Genomic DNA, 16,995 nt, shown 5'->3' on the forward strand with positions numbered 1-16,995 from the left:
GGCTAGGAGGATGAAGATTAATTCTGTTGTTGGCTCGTACCTTGATCCTCTTGCAGACAAGGTATAGTCTTTTGATCTAGTATGTGTTTTGTTTTGGCTCATTATTGGATGTTCTCTGAATGTGTTTAGGGGTTAAGATTGGTTTTACGTTTCAAGCTGAAGACATGTGTGAGGTTTTATTTCATCTCAGTTTTCTTGATTATACTTATGTTTAAATTCAGGTTCTTATTGGGTGTGTCGCAGTAGCAATGGTGCAGAAGATTACATGTATTTATATCAAGAAGATTACATGTATTAATATCGTCCTGTTGATCTCCTTGGACATACCTCTTATACAGATTACATGTATTTATATTAAGAGGAAACCTAACTAAGTTTACTAACTAATTGCTAAACTTGGCTTCGTTTGTTAGTTAATGGAGTCCTAGATTGCAATACTGCCTTTTAAACTTTAATACTAAAGCCATTTTTGGTGGATGCATGTGACATTTGTGCTCTGAAGCTGGACTGGTTGGTATTGTGGTGTTACGGGATGTTGCACTCGTCGGTGGTGCAGTTTACCTAAGGGCACTAAATTTGGACTGGAAGGTGAGTTCTTGTAACATCCCACTCAACTTATTCCTCTTGTTTCACAATATTGTTGTCCTGCTCGACCATATGCTATAACAAGAACGAACTGAAATTATTGGTGGGAATCCTATTGGTCTTGTTTCAGTGGAAGAGTTGGAGTGATTACTTCAACCTCGATGCTTCAAGCCCTCAGAAAGTAGAACCATTGTTTATAAGCAAGGTATGATCTCTAGGTGACAGCTTGTTCTCATCTTGGCATCTTTGACATGCGTTATTGGGTAGTTAATAGAACATATTCATCAACAGGTGAATACAGTTTTAAAGTTCCTGCTAATTAAGTTTTAAAGTTCTGAATTCAATGTTGTTAATTTTAATATTTGTATGCTTGATGTTTTTTATAATAATAATGTCAATTATTGTATGTTTTCTGTTTTTCAACTTTATAAACTTTGTAATAATAAAATCCAATGAATGGAATGATCTATGTTTTATTTCCATGTTTTTTATATAATTATAAAAATTAATTTTAAAATTTTAAAATATTATTAATTTAATAGAAGGACAAATAACATGAGACACCAATGCTCCTACACTCAAAATTTTAAAATGTCCTATGATCTAAATATTATAAAAAAAATTGAGGGACCAAGATTGGTATTACACCAATGCTGATGCTCTTATAATAAAGTCTCTCGCCGTACGTCCCAAGAGCAAATATAACACAATCATGAATAGAGGGGAAAACTCAGATTTCATCCCTATTGATCTCATTCTTGAGATACTCTCGAGACTGCCTGCAAAGTCAATAGCTAAGTTTCACTGCGTGTCGAAGCTATGGCGGTCCTTGCTTTGCAAGCCATACTTCACAGAGTTGTTCATGACTAGGTCATCGTCTCGTCTACGTCTCTTAATTGCGGTCCAACAAGAAGCTGAGGTGTTTATGTTTACGTCGCCTCAGCCTCAGAATCCGTCGTCTCTTGTTGTCTCCGCTGAGTTTCATACTAAGATCTCTTTTAACTCAATCAACTACTATGGTTGTAGATATGCCTCTGGTTTGCTCTATTTCCCTACTCTACGTTTCTCAAAGGAGATCAGACAGCGTGCAATGCAAATGATATGTAACCCTAGCACCGGGCAGCGTGCGATCTTACCTGAACCGAGAGAAACGTACACAAACAGAAGAAGCGATCATGGCTTTTTGGGGTTCGATCCTATTGGCAAGCAATTCAAGGTTTTGGCCATGTTCAATAGTGTCAATGATCATAGTATCCTGACATTAGGAACTGAAAAACTGAGTTGGAGGACGATCCAATCTCCCTCGTATATTAGTTATCATACACCTATAGATAATGGGATATGCATCAATGGGATTTTGTATTACTCAGCTCAAGACCCTTTTAGGGATCGTTTTATAATTTGCTTTGATGTTAGGTCAGAGGAATTTAAGGTTGTAGGTCATGAATGCGATTTTAGTTGGACTACTAATTTGGTAAACTATAAGGGTAAATTAGGTGTGATTGAACACGACTTGACGGATGGTCTAATTAAGTTACAAATGTGGGTTCTTGAGGATATTGATAAAAATGAATGGTCTAAATTATATGACTACATTTTGAAGACGACTGAGAATAAAGTTGTTAAGGATATCACTTATCTTTCGGTTGTTGGGGTGACTGCTTCAGGTGAAATTGTTTTAGCTGATTATGATGATGCATGTGAACCGTTTTATGTTTTCTATTTTAATCCCGAAAAGAACACTCTCCGAAGTGTTGAAATCCAAGGTGTTAGACAAGAAGGAGTAAAATGGATTAATGCTCGTCATGAAGTTCAAATATTTTTAGACCATGTAGAGGATCTTAACTTGGATGTTATGAAGCTGCAACATCTATAAGCCGACCAGAACAAAAGCACATCAACATCATCTGAAGATGATCATCATGTGAGGTACGTTTGAGAGTATTAACAAATTTTGATAGCCTCCCTTGCTCCCCCAAATCACTTAAATGCTCTCATCTCTCTGTAAATTGCAATCTATAAAGTTCTTAAGAAGTTAAGTTTTTAATTCAAGTCAGAGTCATGGCTGAAGTTGTGATCTTCTTAATATTTATAATCTATAGTCTATAAACTATTTTTCCTCTGAGTCTTACACTTCTCAGTTACAGATTTCGTGTTCTTTTTGGTTAGCTTGCTCATGTGCTAAGTGTGTTACTTGGGAGAAAAAAATTAATTTATTATTGATAGTTTTTTTCTGAGATTTTTATAATATTCTTGTGTTTCCTTGACTATGTTTGTTTCCGATATTACTAGACCATATATACCTGAACACATTTGCTAATACTTTTATAATACTGTTGTTATATATAATCCCTAAATATTGTATGAAAAAACTGGATTCGTATAACATTTGCTAAATTTTCTTTTGCATGTATAATCTCTTGGTTGTTTATACTCAATCGTAATTCTACTCTTGATCGTTTGTCTACTTTGTGGCTTAGCTCACGAATGGCGAAATCATCTGTTTTTTAAATGTGCATATTCAACATAGATTAGGTTCTGTTTTCAAGTTTCCTAGTTACTAGTTTATTTCTTATATTTCTAGTTCTAATAGTTCTATATTACTTCTTTTTATTCTTTTTAGTGTTTTATTTTAGAAAACCCTTTACCAAAAAAAATTAGAAAAAATTGGAAAAAGAAGGGATAATGCATACTATAAATTAATGTAAATCGGTTCTCCTTTGAGAAATTTTAAAATTTTATAAGAGACTTTCTGTACATATGTTAACATTTAACTGGTTTAAATTTTTTATTATAATATTTTAAAAACAACTAAAATAACTTTTATTATTAAAAATATATATATCTGAGAGACTTGGCGCACACTACTCATATTCTCTTATTTATATGCTTTGGTTTTCAACTTTTTCTCTATATATTCCATTTAATATATTTTTTTTCTCTTATAATTTTGTAAAATCTAAAACCGAAAACTAAAATCCTAATTTCTAAAATCGAAAACCATAATCCAAAAAAAGACTTCAAACGACAAAGCATTCAAATATTCTTATATAATTTTCCTTTTCTAAAATAATTTACATATATGAAAATTGGTTCCAAATATTTAACAGTTTTTTATTATGATTGAACTAGGGTTTTCTTTTGGTTAAACCGATCGGTTTATGCCTTGAAACCATTATTTATTTGGGAATCAAGCCAAACCTGAAAACTCCATAATCCATCCATTGAGTCTCTCTCCGTCAGATAAGCAAATACAATACACGATCATGAATAAAGGAGAAAACTCAGACTCCATCCCTATTGATCTCATTCTTGAGATACTCTCGAGATTGCCTGCAAAGTCAATCAAGAAGTTTCAGTGTGTGTCGAAGCTATGGCGTTCCTTGCTTTGCAAGCCATACTTCACCGAGTTGTTCTTGACTAGGTCATCGTCTCGTCCACGTCTCTTAATTGGGGTCAAACAAGACAGTGAGTGGTTTTTGTTTTCGTCGCCTCAGCCTCAGAATCCATCCTCTCCTGTCGTCTCCGCTGATTCTCACATGAAGATCTTTTTTGACTTAAAGTACTATGAAAGTTGTAGGTATGCCTCTGGTTTGCTCTATTTCCCTAGTCTACGTACATCCAAGGAGTATGATAATGATACGAATAAAATACATGCCATATGTAATCCTAGCACAGGACAGTTTGCGATCTTACCTGAACCTAGAACAAACAGAGGGTGTGGTGGCTTTCTCGGGTTCGATCCGATTGGCAAGCAATTCAAGGTTTTGGTCAATGGTCGTTATGTCCTAACATTAGGAACTGAAAAACTGAGTTGGAGGCTCATCCAATGTCCGTTTATTCCCTATAATGAATTTATAGGTAATGGGATATGCATCAATGGGGTTTTGTATTACTTAAGTTACAACGGGGATTATTGGTTAAGTTGCTTTGATGTTAGGTCTGAGAAAGTTAAGTTAGTTGGTGCAAGCACACTTGGCTATATTCATTGGCAAACTAAATTGATAAACTTTAAAGGTAAATTAGGTTTGGTTAATACATGGCATACTTATTGTGGTGGATTTCCCCTTGATTTACGTATGTGGGTTCTTGAAGATATTGATAAACAGAAAATTTCTGCATATGACTATACTTTAAGGACTGATAATGGTATAGTCTTTAAGGATGGCGACTATATTTCTGTTGTTGGGGCGACGGCTTCTGGTGAAATTGTTTTGGTGAAGAATAAGGCAACTGAACCGTTTTATGTTTTCTATTTTAATCCCGAGAGGAACATTCTCCGAAGTGTTGTAATCCAAAGTGTTCGACAAAAAGGGAAAGAATGGTCTACCCATCATCAAGAAGTTCACGTCTTTGTAGACCATGTAGAGGATCTTAATTTTGATGTTATGAAGGCAATAGATGCTGCAACGTCTATAAGCCGACCAGCACAACAACATCAGCAACAACAACATCTATAAGCCGATCGTTAAGTTAGGATATATAGTTGCTCACATGCAACAAGATCGTGTTACGTTTGAGAGAGTTAGCAGATCTGGTCATGATGCTATGCGTCTCGATTGCATAGAAGTTGTATTTTCTCTTCTAACCTTCTGCTCATTGTGTTATCTAATTAAAACGCTGAGTCTTATAGCTATTTTGCCTGAGAAGTATTTGCACTTCTCATTTACAGGCTTCGTGTTTTGACGATTTTGATGCCCTAATAATTTTAACGATTCAAGGGGTGAGACTTTTTTTATTTTATTTTATGAATAAGAATGCCGCAAGAGCGGACTATGCACTAGACGATAATGATGAACAAGAATTTTTTCATTTGTTTTAGATGTTATCTAAAAAGCTGTGTAAGTGCTTGATAATGATGTAAAAGCCATGCAGCCAAAAAAAAAAAAAAAAAAAAAAAAAAAAAACCCTATAAACTACAAGACACAAATAATCCACACCGATACTTCGGAATTGAATGTTTTAGGTTCTTAAACTAGTTTTGAAGTGTAATTGAAGTGTAAGGAGCACGTTAGCTACCATCAAAGAATTGAGATTGTTTTATGGGTACGATATATTGAATTCATATTATTAGAATTTATGAGAACATGATTTAGTATGAATTACAAAAGTTCAAACTCTTGAAACTTGATTATAATTTAGATATATAAAAGTTTATTTCAAATGTTAAGTAATTATAGCTGGTAATTGATAATAAGGGTTTTTATTTGGTGAGATGATATATATATATATACATATATAAGTTGTAATTAAGTCGGTTTGAGTCCGAACGGAACCGAAAAGAATTAACAATAGGATACTGATCGGTTTATGGCTTCTTAATAACGAAACCAAACCAAATGAACCAAACCTTTGATTTGGTTTTGCATAGATCGCAAGTGTGCTAGGGTTAGTTATATATATATATATATATTAGTCTCTCTCCGTCGAATGAATAAAGATAACAGAAACATGAAAAGACGAGGAAACTCAGATTCCATCCCTATTGATCTCATTCCTGATATACTCTCGAGATTGCCAGAAAAGTCGATCGCTAGGTTTAGCTGCGTGTCAAAGCTATGGCGTTCCTTGCTTCTCAAGCCATACTTCACCGAGTTGTTCTTGACTAGGTCGTCGTCTCGTCCACGTCTCTTAATTGGGGTCGAAGAGCTATATGACGCTGAGTGGTTTTTCTTTACGTCGCCTCAGTCTCAGAACCCGTCGTCTCTTGTTGTCTCCGCTGATTTTCATACAAAGATCTCTTTTGAGAGAATCATCTACAATGGTTGTGGATATGCCTCTGGTTTGCTCTATTTCCCTAGTATACGTTTCTCAAAGGAGATGGGACAGTACGTAAGGCAAGTGATATGTAACCCTAGCACGGGACAGTATGCGATCTTACCTGAACCGGGAGAAACATACAGAGGGGGTGGTGGCTTTCTAGGGTTTGACCCGATTGGCAAGCAATTCAAGGTTTTGGTCAATGGTCGTTATATCCTGACATTAGGAACTGAAAAATTGAGATGGAGGACCATCCAATGTCCTTCAATTCCTTATCATAAACTTTCATGTAATGGGATATGCATCAATGGGGTTTTGTATTATATAAGTTACAACAAAAGAAAAAGAAAAAGTTACGAGGAGCATCATCTTTTAAGTTGCTTTGATGTTAGGTCTGAGAAAGTTAAGTTTGTACGTTCAAACAAAGATTGCTATTTTCATTGGCAAACTAAATTGGTAAACTTTAAGGGTAAATTAGGTTTGATTAATACGGAGCAGGACTATCATGGTGGATTTCCCCTTAAGTTACATATGTGGGTTCTTGAGGATATCGATAAACGGGAATTTTCTGAGTATGTCTATACTTTAAGGACTGATGATGTTAAAGTCGTTAAGGATATCGACTATATTTCCGTTGTTGGGGCGACAGCTTCTGGTGAAATTGTTTTGGGAAAAGATAAAGCATATGAACCGTTTTATGTTTTCTATTTTAACCCCGAAAGAAACACTCTCCGAAGTGTTGAAATCCAAGGTGTTCGACAAGAAGGGGTTAATCATGTAGTTCACGTCTTTGTAGACCATGAAGAGGATCTTAAGTTTGATGTTATGAAGGCAATATATGCTGCATCATCTGAAGAAGATCAGTAAGTGAGGATAGTTGCTCACATGCAACAAGATCGTGTTACGTAGCTCGCATGAAAATAAGTTTTTTTTGTTTCTTTTTCAAGTTAGATTTGAGTTTTGTAACTGGTTCAGCGACATATTGAAATAAAAGAGATAGTTTTGAGAAGAATAGCTACAACAAACCAAAATGAAGAACAAAGAGAAGGTTTTCAAAGCCAATATCATGGTACTCATCGAACATCCCAAACTTTTACTCAAGATAATATTTTCAAGGGGTAGGTTTATTATTAAGAGTTTAAGATTTAACTAGAATTTACTCCGTGGTACACCACATGTCCATTATTTATTGTTTCACTCTAATATAAAACATTCGTCGTTGTATTTTACCACATGTATATGGAGAGTTCGTTGAGCATAAAATTGTAGATATGTATAGGGATTATTCATTGTTTGTGGTATGATGATAGATATAAGTATATAATCCCCTTTTTATTAAAATAAAAAGGAAGTACATTAATATAATCCTTTTTATTAAAAAGGAAGTACATTATAAAAGAAACCTCACAAATGGTATGTAATTACATTCAAATGTCATTACAAATTTAGGTTTTAAAGAATGAATTAGTAATAATCATTAAGGATAAAAATGTGAAATACTAATTTTTTCAATTTAATTAAATTATATAAACGAAAATACCTTATTATTATTTTTATAAATCAATGACCTCAAAATAAACATAAAATACATCTAACTTATCATATTATTTTCTTATTAATTATTAAACTTCACCTTTCATCTTTGGGAAAAATGTCATAAAAATCCCAAACTTTCAAATTTGGGACGATTTAATCCCGAACTTTAAAGAAGTCATTTTAATCACAAAGTTTTGTTGACTTTTCCGTAAAATAGCTAAGTTTTGTTGACTTAGCCGGTTTAAACACGACGTTTAGTTTCTCTTAAAATTGCAAAGACGGGGTTAACTATCCGTGAATTGCTTCCGTTTCAAAAACAAATAACTCATCTTATCATTTATATAATAATAAAAATGTAGATTTGTTTTCTACAAATGCCATGATTTGAATTTTTGAAAACGAATATAAAATTTTCTATTTATAAAAATAAAATTGTAACAGGTCAACAATTCAAACTTAAATTTATATATAATTTATAATTTTAGTAATACTTCAATAAAAGTTGAGAAATTGTTAGAAATGCCCCTTTTGATATGTCTCTTTTTAAAAATACCCCTTTCTTTTGCTATTTTTATATCTACCCTTTTTTATTTTTAAAAATAACGGGTCAAAATTTAAATATATACAATGTATAATTTATATACAACAATAAACTCATAAATCTTTTAATTTGGAACATGTAAAAATAATTTAACTTAATATTTTTTAAAGTATCATAAAAATCTTAGATAAAAATAAAATTAAAAATACTCTAATTTTGTTCTTTTCAAACAAAATATTTAAAATATTTGTTCCAAGTGTGACGAGTTAACTGTAAATTTTTATATGATATAATAAATTATTACCCTTATAACAAGCATCGATAATAACTATAACTAACATAACATATCAAAAACTTTGTTTAAAAATATAAAATAAATAAAATTAAGTATAAAAAATATAAAGTAGTATCATGTAATGTTGATGTTACTATATTGTATTTGTCTGGTTCAAATATTTGTTGAACCAATTAATTTTGTAATAGTTTTATATGATGGATGAACTAAAAACAAATTTTATGGAAATTCATGAGAAAGTCCTTGGAAGTAAAGATCGTATTTTACTATTATATTAATATAGAGGAAGATCTTAATAACTACAATATTAAAAAGTAAAGTGTCAAAATTCCAAATAAATTTGAAATAAATTAACAAATGTAACAAAATAGGTCGCAAGTCCCAAGCGCCAGGTTATTAATTTATTATATATAGTCTCTCTCCGTACGTCCGATGAGCAAATATAACACAATCATGAAAAGACGAGGAAACTACTCCATCCCAACTGATCTCATTCCTGAGATACTCTCGAGACTGCCAGAAAAGTCAATAGCTAGGTTTCACTGCGTGTCGAAGCTATGGCGTTCCTTGCTTTGCAAGCCATACTTCACCGAGTTGTTCTTGGCTAGGTCGTCGTCTCGTCCACGTCTCTTAATTGCGGTCCAACAAGAAGATGAGTGGTTTTTTTTTTCGTCACCTCAGCCACAGAATCCGTCGTCTCTTGTTGTCTCAGCTGATTTTCATACGAAGATCTCTTTTGACTTAAGCTATCGTTGTACATATGCCTCTGGTTTGCTCTATTTTCCCTAGTATGAGTATGAGTACCTCAGATGATGAAACACATGCCATATGTAACCCTTGCACGGGACAGTATGCGATCTTACCTGAACCTAGAACAGATAGACGGGGTGGTGGCTTTCTAGGGTTTGATCCGATTGGCAAGCAATTCAAGGTTTTGGTGAATGGTCGTTATATCCTAACATTAGGAACTGAAAAACTGAGGTGGAGGACCATCCAGTGTCCTTCAATTCCTTTTCATAGAGTTATAGGTAATGGGATATGCATCAATGGGGTTTTGTATTACTTAAGTGACTACCCGCATCATTTCTTAAGTTGCTTTGATGTTGGGTCTGAGAAAGTTAAGTTTGTAAACAGAAAATTTGATTTTCATTGGCAAACTAAATTGATAAACTATAACGTTAAATTAGGTTTGATTAATACGGAGCAGACTTCTCGTGGTGGATTTACATATGTGGCTTCTTGAAGATATCGATAAACAGGAATTTTCTGAATATGTCTATACTTTAAGGACCGATGATGATAAAGTCGTTAAGGATGGCGACTACTTTTGGGCTGCTGGGGCGACCGCTTCTGGTGAAATTGTTTTGGTGAAAATTAATGCATATGAACCATTTTATGTTTTCTATATTAATCCCCAAAGGAACATTCACCGAAGTGTTGAAATACAAGGTGTTCGACAAGAAGGAGTAGAATGGTCTGACGATTATCATGAAGTTCACTTCTTTGTAGACCATGTAGATGATCTTAACTTTGATGTTATGAAGGTAATATATGGTGCATCATCTAATGTAAGCCGATCGACGAGCAGGTCAACATCATCTGAAGAAGATCACTAAGTGAGGATAGTTGCTCACATGCAACAAGATCGTGGTACGTATGAGAGTGTTAGCAAATCTGATCATGCTCTGCGTCTTTCAAGAATATCCCCAACTAATTTGAATTTAAGGTTGTGTCCCATGTCCGTTAAATCAGATTAAAACCATTGTCAATGTTTTTTTTGTGTGTGTGTGTGGCTATAGAGACAGATGCTAAAAAGCAAGAACTGGAACTATGCAGGGGTTATCGTGTTCTTGTCCTAATTGGGTTACTTGGGAGATATATAACTTTAATTTTCTTTATCCAAAGTTATTTTCTGAGAAACAATGTGCTTCAAACTGTTGACATGACTAGATGATACCCGAATACAACCGTTGTTATAATCCCTAAATATCGTATGAAAAATAACTGCATCTATATATATAACATTTGCTAAATTGGAAGAAGAGTGATAAATTTTCCAAGTAATTTACCAAGTCTTTGAATCCTAATTAATCCCTATCCTGAAAAAACCATATTATTTATTATAAGGATATGATATGATTCAGTATAAAATCTAAAAATTCAAACTCTTGGTTATACTTTTAGATATTTCAAATGTTTATAGTTGTGATTAATATAATGAAAGGTTCTACTTGGTGAACCGATCTATTTTAGTTTTTAGTCGGCTTGAATGGAACGGAACCGAAGAGGTCTAAATGTTAAATAGTATAGTTTCCATAATTCTGAATAAGTTTGAAGAAAGTGTCCAATATGCCAATTCACCCGAAAAAATAATAATAACAAAGCCAAACCCATAGATCACAAGTGATAGGGTTTATTTATATATTAGTCTCTCTCCATAGAATTAATAAAGAGATAACACAAACATGAAAAGACGAAGAAACTCAGATTCCATCCCTATTGATCTCATTCCTGATATACTCTCAAGATTGCCAGAAAAGTCAATCGCCAGGTTTCAGTGCGTGTCGAAGCTATGGCGGTCCTTGCTTCTCAAGCCATACTTCACAGAGTTGTTCATGACTAGGTCCTCGTCTCGTCCACGTCTCTTAATTGGGGTGAAACAAGACAGTGAGTGGTTTTTGTTTTCGTCGCCTCAGCCTCAGAATCCATCGTCTCTTGTTGTCTCTGCTGATTTTCATAAGAAGATGTCTTTTGACTCAATCTACAACGACGATTGTAGCTATGCCTCTGGTATGCTCTACTTCCCTAATATACGTACATCATATGAGGATGGCGATGCAATGCATGCGATATGTAACCCTAGCACGGGACAGTATGCGATCTTACCTGAACCTAGAGGAACGAACAGAGGGGGTCGTGGCTTTCTAGGGTTCGATCCGATTGGCAAGCAATTCAAGGTTTTGGTCAATGGTCGTTATATCCTGACTTTAGGAAGTGAAAAACTGAGTTGGAGGACCATCCAATGTCCTTCAATTCCTTTTCGTAAACTTATATATAATGGGATATGCATCAATGGGGTTTTGTATTATATGAGTTACAACAAAAGAAAAAGAAAAAGTTATGAGGAGCATTATCTTTTAAGTTGCTTTGATGTTAGGTCTGAGAAAGTTAAGTTTGTAGGTTCAAACAAAGACTGTTATTTTCATATGCAAACTAAATTGGTAAACTATAAGGGTAAATTAGGTTTGATTAATAGGGAGCAAGACTATGGTGGTGGATTTCCCCTTAAGTTACATATGTGGGTTCTTGAGGATATCGATAAACGGGAATTTTCTGCATATGTCTATACTTTAAAGATTGATGATGATAAAGTCGTTAAGGATAGCGACTATATTTCCGTTGCTGGGGCGACTGCTTCTGGTGAAATTGTTTTGGTGAAGAAGTATAATGCATGTGAACCGTTTTATGTTTTATATTTTAACCCCGCAAGAAACACTCTCCGAAGTGTTGAAATCCAAGGTGTTCGACAAGATGGGGTAGAATGGTCTAACGATCATCATGAAGTTCACGTCTTTGTAGACCATGGAGAGGATCTTAAGTTTGATGTTATGAAGGCAATATATGCTGCATCATCTATAAACTGATCGACCAGCACATCAACATCATCTGAAGATGATTAGTAAGTGAGGATAGTTGCTCACATGCAACAAGATCGTGGTACGTATGAGAGCGTTAGCAAATCTGATCATGCTCTGCGTCTTTCAGAATATATATATGTCTATACTTTAAAGACTGATGATGATAAAGTCCAAAGGATGGCGACTACTTTGGCGTTGTTGGGGCGACCGCTTCTGGTGAAATTGTTTTGGTGAAGAAGTATAATGCATGCGAACCGTTTTATGTTTTGTATTTTAATCCCGAAAGTAACATTCTCCCAATTGTCGAAATCCAAGGTGTTAGACGAGAAGGGAAAGAATGGTGTGATGATTCTCATGAAGTTCACGTCTTTGTAGACCATGTAGATCAGGATCTTAACTTTGATGTTATGAAGGCAAGAGATGCTGCAACATCTATAAGCCGACCAGAACAAAGCTAAGCACGTCATGTCGTCATGTAAAGAAGATCATCACCCTTGCTTCACCTGCAGCAACAAGTCACCTCTATATGTTAACGTCATGTAATCTAAAAATTCAAGTTGAGTTGACTTCTTGATATTAATAAACATAAGAGTTAAAGTATTTTGCCAGGAAGTTTTATTTGATTCAATTTTACAAGTGATAGTAGTTCGATTGGTAAACATCTCTGGCAAAATCTTAGAGATCGCCGATTCGAATAGCGATTAGGACGAGACCATATAACATGCTCTTGGGACTAAGAGAATGTATGAGATTCAAAAAAATATATATATTTTGCCTGGAAGTGTTAGTGTGACCTCTATAACAATTTGGTAGCCTAGTGGTTTGGTTTTGATTTCGGTTTAAATTTGTTTCGGTATGCAAAACTAAACCGGATCAATTAAATCCCTTGTACCAATTTTAATTTGGTGAAGCGCGCTTGTCAATGGAATGGCTCGTGTTTACATGGAGACGATGATACAGAGATGCGTCACCTTCTCTCAGATCAAACAACTCCAATCTCATTTCCTCACCGCCGGCCATTTTCAATCTTCCTTCCTCCGTTCTCGTCTTCTCGATCGCTGCGCAGTTTCGCCCTTCGGAGACCTTTCGTTCGCCGTAAAAATCTTCCGGCGGATTCCTAAACCTTTTACCAATGATTGGAACGCGATCATTCGCGGATTCGCCGCTAGTTCTCAGCCATCTCTCGCGTTTTCGTGGTATCGTTCCATGTTGCGGCAGTCTTCGTCGTCGTCTGCTCTGTGTAGAGTCGATGCTTTGACTTGTTCTTTCACTCTTAAAGCTTGTGCGCGTGCGCTTTGTTCTTTAGCTACGGTTCAGATTCATGGTCAGATTAGTAGTCGTGGGTTTTTAGCTGATGCGCTTCTTTGTACTACGTTGCTTGATGCTTACTCTAAAAATGGAGATTTGGTTAGTGCGCAGAAGTTGTTCGATGAAATGTCTGTGAGAGATGTTGCGTCGTGGAATGCGTTGATCTCGGGGTTAGTATCGGGGAATAGAGCGAACGAGGCGTTGGATTTGTATAAACGAATGGAAGTGGAAGGGATTAGGAGAAATGAAGTGACTTTTGTTGCTGCTTTGGGAGCTTGTTCTCACTTGGGTGCTATTAAGGAAGGTGAAAAGATATATAGTTACTTTAAAAATGCAAACTTGGATCATAATGTGATTGTTAACAACGCGGCTATCGATATGTATTCGAAATGCGGGTTTGTTGATAAAGCTTTTGAAGTGTTTGATCAAATCACGGGGAAGAAGAGCGTTGTTACATGGAACACTATGATTATGGGGTTTGCGGTGCACGGAGAAGCACACAGAGCGATAGAGATATTTGAGGAATTGGAGAAGAATGGTATCAAGCCTGATGATGTCTCGTACTTAGCTGCTTTAACCGCTTGCAGACACGCAGGATTAGTGGATTACGGGACATCAGTGTTCAACAACATGGCTCGGAACGGAGTCGAGCCTAATATGAAGCACTACGGTTGTGTGGTTGATCTGTTAGGCCGTGCAGGAAAGCTGAGAGAAGCGTACGATATAATATGCTCGATGTCGATGATTCTGGATCCTATTTTGTGGCAGAGCCTCCTTGGAGCGTCAGAGATTCACAAGAATGTCGAAATGGCTGAGATAGCTTCGAGGAAAGTGATGGAAATGGGTGTTAACAACGACGGTGATTTCGTGTTGCTATCCAACGTTTATGCAGCGCAAGGACGGTGGAAGGACGTAGGACGAGTGAGAGATGATATGGAGACCAAACAAGTGAAGAAAATCCCCGGTCTTAGCTACATAGAAGCCAAAGGAACGATTCATAAATTCTACAACAGTGACAAAATCCATGAACAGTGGAGAGAGATTTATGAGAAGATCGACGAGATCAGGTATCACAAACAAAATATAACAGCTCTAATGCTTTTGGATTTTACTCTTAACGGGTTTTGGTTGATGTGGTTAGGTTCAAGATAAGGGAGGATGGATACGTAGCGCAGACAGGACTCGTGTTGCACGACATTGGAGAAGAAGAGAAAGAGAACGCTTTGTGCTATCACAGCGAGAAATTGGCAGTGGCTTACGGACTAATGATGATAGATAGTGCGGAAGAGGAGAGTCCAGTGAGAGTTATAAAGAACCTGAGAATTTGTGGGGACTGTCACGTTGTTTTCAAACATATATCAAAGATTTATAATAGAGAGATCATTGTTAGGGATCGAGTTCGATTTCATAGGTTCAAAGATGGTTCTTGTTCTTGCAAAGATTATTGGTGATGTTACAAAGTTACTTAAGAGGGTGGTGATGATTATGCTCTTGCGGCGTTCTTGTTTTTTTTTTCTTTTATGATAATTTGCAAGAGGACGAAGAGAAGTTATTGTTCACAAAATAAAACTTAAAAAAGTGTCATCCCTTGAATCGTTAAAATTATTAAAACATGAAGCAATCGAGACAGAACAAGACGATCAGATTTGCTGACGCTTTTAGACGCAACTATATATCCATCCTCACGTTTGATGGTCTTCTTCAGATGATGTTGACCTGGCTTATAGATGATGCAGCATCTATTGCTTTCATAACATCAAAATTAAGATCCTCTACATGGTCTACAAAGACGTGAACTTCTTGATGATGGGTAGACCATTCTTTCCCTTCTTGTCGAACACCTTGGATTTCAACACTTTGGAGAGTGTTCCTTTCGGGATTAAAATAGAAAACATAAAACGGTTCATATGCACTATTCTTCACTAAAACAATTTCACCAGAAGCCGTCGCCCTAACAACAGAAATATAGTCGCCATCCTTAAAGACTATACCATTATCAGTCCTTAAAGTATAGTCATATGCAGAAATTTTCTGTTTATCAATATCTTCAAGAACCCACATACGTAAATCAAGGGGAAATCCACCACAATAAATATGCCATGTATTAACCAATCCTAAGTTACCTTTATAGTTTATCAATTTAGTTTGCCAATGAATATAGCCAAGTGTGCTTGCACCAACTAACTTAACTTTCTCAGACCTAACATCAAAGCAACTTAACCAATAATCCCCGTTGTAACTTACGTAATACAAAACTCCATTGATGCATATCCCATTACCTATAAATTCATTATAAGGAATAAACGGACATTGGATGAGCCTCCAACTCAGTTTTTCAGTTCCTAATGTTAGGACATAACGACCATTGACCAAAACCTTGAATTGCTTGCCAATCGGATCGAACCCGAGAAAGCCACCACACCCTCTGTTTGTTCTAGGTTCAGGTAAGATCGCAAACTGTCCTGTGCTAGGATTACATATGGCATGTATTTTATTCGTATCATTATCATACTCCTTGGATGTACGTAGACTAGGGAAATAGAGCAAACCAGAGGCATACCTACAACTTTCATAGTACTTTAAGTCAAAAAAGATCTTCATGTGAGAATCAGCGGAGACGACAGGAGAGGATGGATTCTGAGGCTGAGGCGACGAAAACAAAAACCACTCACTGTCTTGTTTGACCCCAATTAAGAGACGTGGACGAGACGATGACCTAGTCAAGAACAACTCGGTGAAGTATGGCTTGCAAAGCAAGGAACGCCATAGCTTCGACACACACTGAAACTTCTTGATTGACTTTGCAGGCAATCTCGAGAGTATCTCAAGAATGAGATCAATAGGGATGGAGTCTGAGTTTTCTCCTTTATTCATGATCGTGTATTGTATTTGCTTATCTGACGGAGAGAGACTCAATGGATGGATTATGGAGTTTTCAGGTTTGGCTTGATTCCCAAATAAATAATGGTTTCAAGGCATAAACCGATCAGCATCCCTCGGTTCTGTTTGGATTTAAACCGAGTTAAAACTGAAACTGATCGGTTTTACCAAAACAAAACCCTAGTTCAATCATAATAAAAACCCTGATACTTACCACAAAGACAAACTATAAAACATTGGGAAAAATGCCATAAAAATCCTGGAGAGTACGATTTCGTTGGTTTAAATCCCGAACTTTCCAACTGTTGATTTAAATCACAAACTTTCTGTTTACTCTCTCTTTAATATGAAATTTTAATTGACTTTGCCAATTTAGGCACATCGTTAAATCGCCAAACGGAGCAATTAAACGGGTTTGAATGTCATTAACCAAATCCGTCAAATACAAAATG

At 35.7% G+C, this 16,995-nt stretch overlaps 6 protein-coding genes, 1 long non-coding RNA gene and 1 pseudogene across 9 annotated transcripts; 7 read left to right on the forward strand and 1 right to left on the reverse strand.

Moving 5' to 3' along the window:
* Positions 1–870, forward strand: LOC111828630. Of its 2 annotated transcripts, none has more exons than XR_002832437.1 (3): positions 1–61; positions 503–588; positions 716–870. It is a non-coding gene; the product is annotated as an uncharacterized LOC111828630 (long non-coding RNA). The 2 variants fall into 2 exon arrangements; XR_002832438.1 differs by having other exon boundaries at positions 7–173.
* A 427-nt stretch (positions 871–1,297) lies between these two features.
* LOC111832346 (putative F-box protein At1g30920) lies at positions 1,298–2,461 on the forward strand. Its single transcript, XM_023788651.1, has 3 exons — positions 1,298–1,659; positions 1,771–1,890; positions 2,002–2,461. The coding sequence occupies exons 1-3, from the start codon at positions 1,298–1,300 to the stop codon at positions 2,459–2,461; spliced, it is 942 nt and encodes a 313-aa protein (XP_023644419.1).
* Positions 2,462–3,851: 1,390 nt separating this feature from the next.
* LOC111828584 (F-box protein At1g31080-like) lies at positions 3,852–5,045 on the forward strand. The gene is made up of 2 exons (XM_023776876.1): positions 3,852–4,132; positions 4,361–5,045. The coding sequence occupies exons 1-2, from the start codon at positions 3,852–3,854 to the stop codon at positions 5,043–5,045; spliced, it is 966 nt and encodes a 321-aa protein (XP_023632644.1).
* Positions 5,046–6,036: 991 nt separating this feature from the next.
* Positions 6,037–7,212, forward strand: LOC111828583 (F-box protein At1g31080-like). The gene is made up of 2 exons (XM_023776875.1): positions 6,037–6,344; positions 6,555–7,212. The coding sequence occupies exons 1-2, from the start codon at positions 6,037–6,039 to the stop codon at positions 7,210–7,212; spliced, it is 966 nt and encodes a 321-aa protein (XP_023632643.1).
* A 1,958-nt stretch (positions 7,213–9,170) lies between these two features.
* Positions 9,171–10,333, forward strand: LOC111832347 (annotated as a pseudogene).
* An 849-nt stretch (positions 10,334–11,182) lies between these two features.
* On the forward strand, positions 11,183–12,361 carry LOC111832348 (putative F-box protein At1g30920). Its single transcript, XM_023788652.1, has 2 exons — positions 11,183–11,674; positions 11,951–12,361. The coding sequence occupies exons 1-2, from the start codon at positions 11,183–11,185 to the stop codon at positions 12,359–12,361; spliced, it is 903 nt and encodes a 300-aa protein (XP_023644420.1).
* A 921-nt stretch (positions 12,362–13,282) lies between these two features.
* LOC17897005 (pentatricopeptide repeat-containing protein At1g34160) lies at positions 13,283–15,154 on the forward strand. Of its 2 annotated transcripts, XM_023790113.1 has the most exons (3): positions 13,318–13,463; positions 13,570–14,730; positions 14,805–15,154. In XM_023790113.1, the coding sequence occupies exons 1-3, from the start codon at positions 13,318–13,320 to the stop codon at positions 15,112–15,114; spliced, it is 1,617 nt and encodes a 538-aa protein (XP_023645881.1). In that variant the 3' UTR covers positions 15,115–15,154. The 2 variants fall into 2 exon arrangements, with proteins under 2 accessions (XP_006307085.1, XP_023645881.1); XM_006307023.2 differs by having other exon boundaries at positions 13,283–14,730.
* Positions 15,155–15,364: 210 nt separating this feature from the next.
* LOC111832349 (putative F-box protein At1g31090) lies at positions 15,365–16,537 on the reverse strand. The gene is made up of 2 exons (XM_023788653.1): positions 16,054–16,537; positions 15,365–15,777 (listed from the first exon to the last, which is right to left on the reverse strand). Exons 1-2 carry the CDS (start codon positions 16,535–16,537, stop codon positions 15,365–15,367), a joined length of 897 nt encoding a protein of 298 aa, XP_023644421.1.
* Positions 16,538–16,995: the final 458 nt, after the last annotated feature.

This window comes from Capsella rubella, unplaced genomic scaffold (assembly GCF_000375325.1).
Source record: "Capsella rubella cultivar Monte Gargano unplaced genomic scaffold, Caprub1_0 scaffold_1, whole genome shotgun sequence".
NCBI lineage: Eukaryota > Viridiplantae > Streptophyta > Magnoliopsida > Brassicales > Brassicaceae > Capsella > Capsella rubella.

What these genes read in the sequence shown, in the direction of transcription:
- LOC111832346 (XM_023788651.1), top strand. Translation starts at nt 1,298, where the DNA reads ATGAATAGAGGGGAAAACTCAGATTTCATCCCTATTGATCTCATTCTT. An exon ending in ACTCTACGTTTCTCAAAGGA is followed by an intron (nt 1,660 to 1,770) that starts GATCAGACAGCG and finishes TCATGGCTTTTT; the next exon opens with GGGGTTCGATCCTATTGGCA. An exon ending in AGGACGATCCAATCTCCCTC is followed by an intron (nt 1,891 to 2,001) that starts GTATATTAGTTA and finishes CTTTGATGTTAG; the next exon opens with GTCAGAGGAATTTAAGGTTG.
- LOC111828584 (XM_023776876.1), top strand. Translation starts at nt 3,852, where the DNA reads ATGAATAAAGGAGAAAACTCAGACTCCATCCCTATTGATCTCATTCTT. An exon ending in GCTGATTCTCACATGAAGAT is followed by an intron (nt 4,133 to 4,360) that starts CTTTTTTGACTT and finishes GGTTTTGGTCAA; the next exon opens with TGGTCGTTATGTCCTAACAT.
- LOC111828583 (XM_023776875.1), top strand. Translation starts at nt 6,037, where the DNA reads ATGAAAAGACGAGGAAACTCAGATTCCATCCCTATTGATCTCATTCCT. An exon ending in TCTTTTGAGAGAATCATCTA is followed by an intron (nt 6,345 to 6,554) that starts CAATGGTTGTGG and finishes GGTCAATGGTCG; the next exon opens with TTATATCCTGACATTAGGAA.
- LOC111832348 (XM_023788652.1), top strand. Translation starts at nt 11,183, where the DNA reads ATGAAAAGACGAAGAAACTCAGATTCCATCCCTATTGATCTCATTCCT. An exon ending in CGATTGGCAAGCAATTCAAG is followed by an intron (nt 11,675 to 11,950) that starts GTTTTGGTCAAT and finishes GTAAACTATAAG; the next exon opens with GGTAAATTAGGTTTGATTAA.
- LOC17897005 (XM_006307023.2), top strand. Translation starts at nt 13,283, where the DNA reads ATGGCTCGTGTTTACATGGAGACGATGATACAGAGATGCGTCACCTTC. An exon ending in GAGAAGATCGACGAGATCAG is followed by an intron (nt 14,731 to 14,804) that starts GTATCACAAACA and finishes TGATGTGGTTAG; the next exon opens with GTTCAAGATAAGGGAGGATG.
- LOC111832349 (XM_023788653.1), bottom strand. Translation starts at nt 16,537, where the DNA reads ATGAATAAAGGAGAAAACTCAGACTCCATCCCTATTGATCTCATTCTT. An exon ending in TCTCGGGTTCGATCCGATTG is followed by an intron (nt 15,778 to 16,053) that starts GCAAGCAATTCA and finishes AAGGTAACTTAG; the next exon opens with GATTGGTTAATACATGGCAT.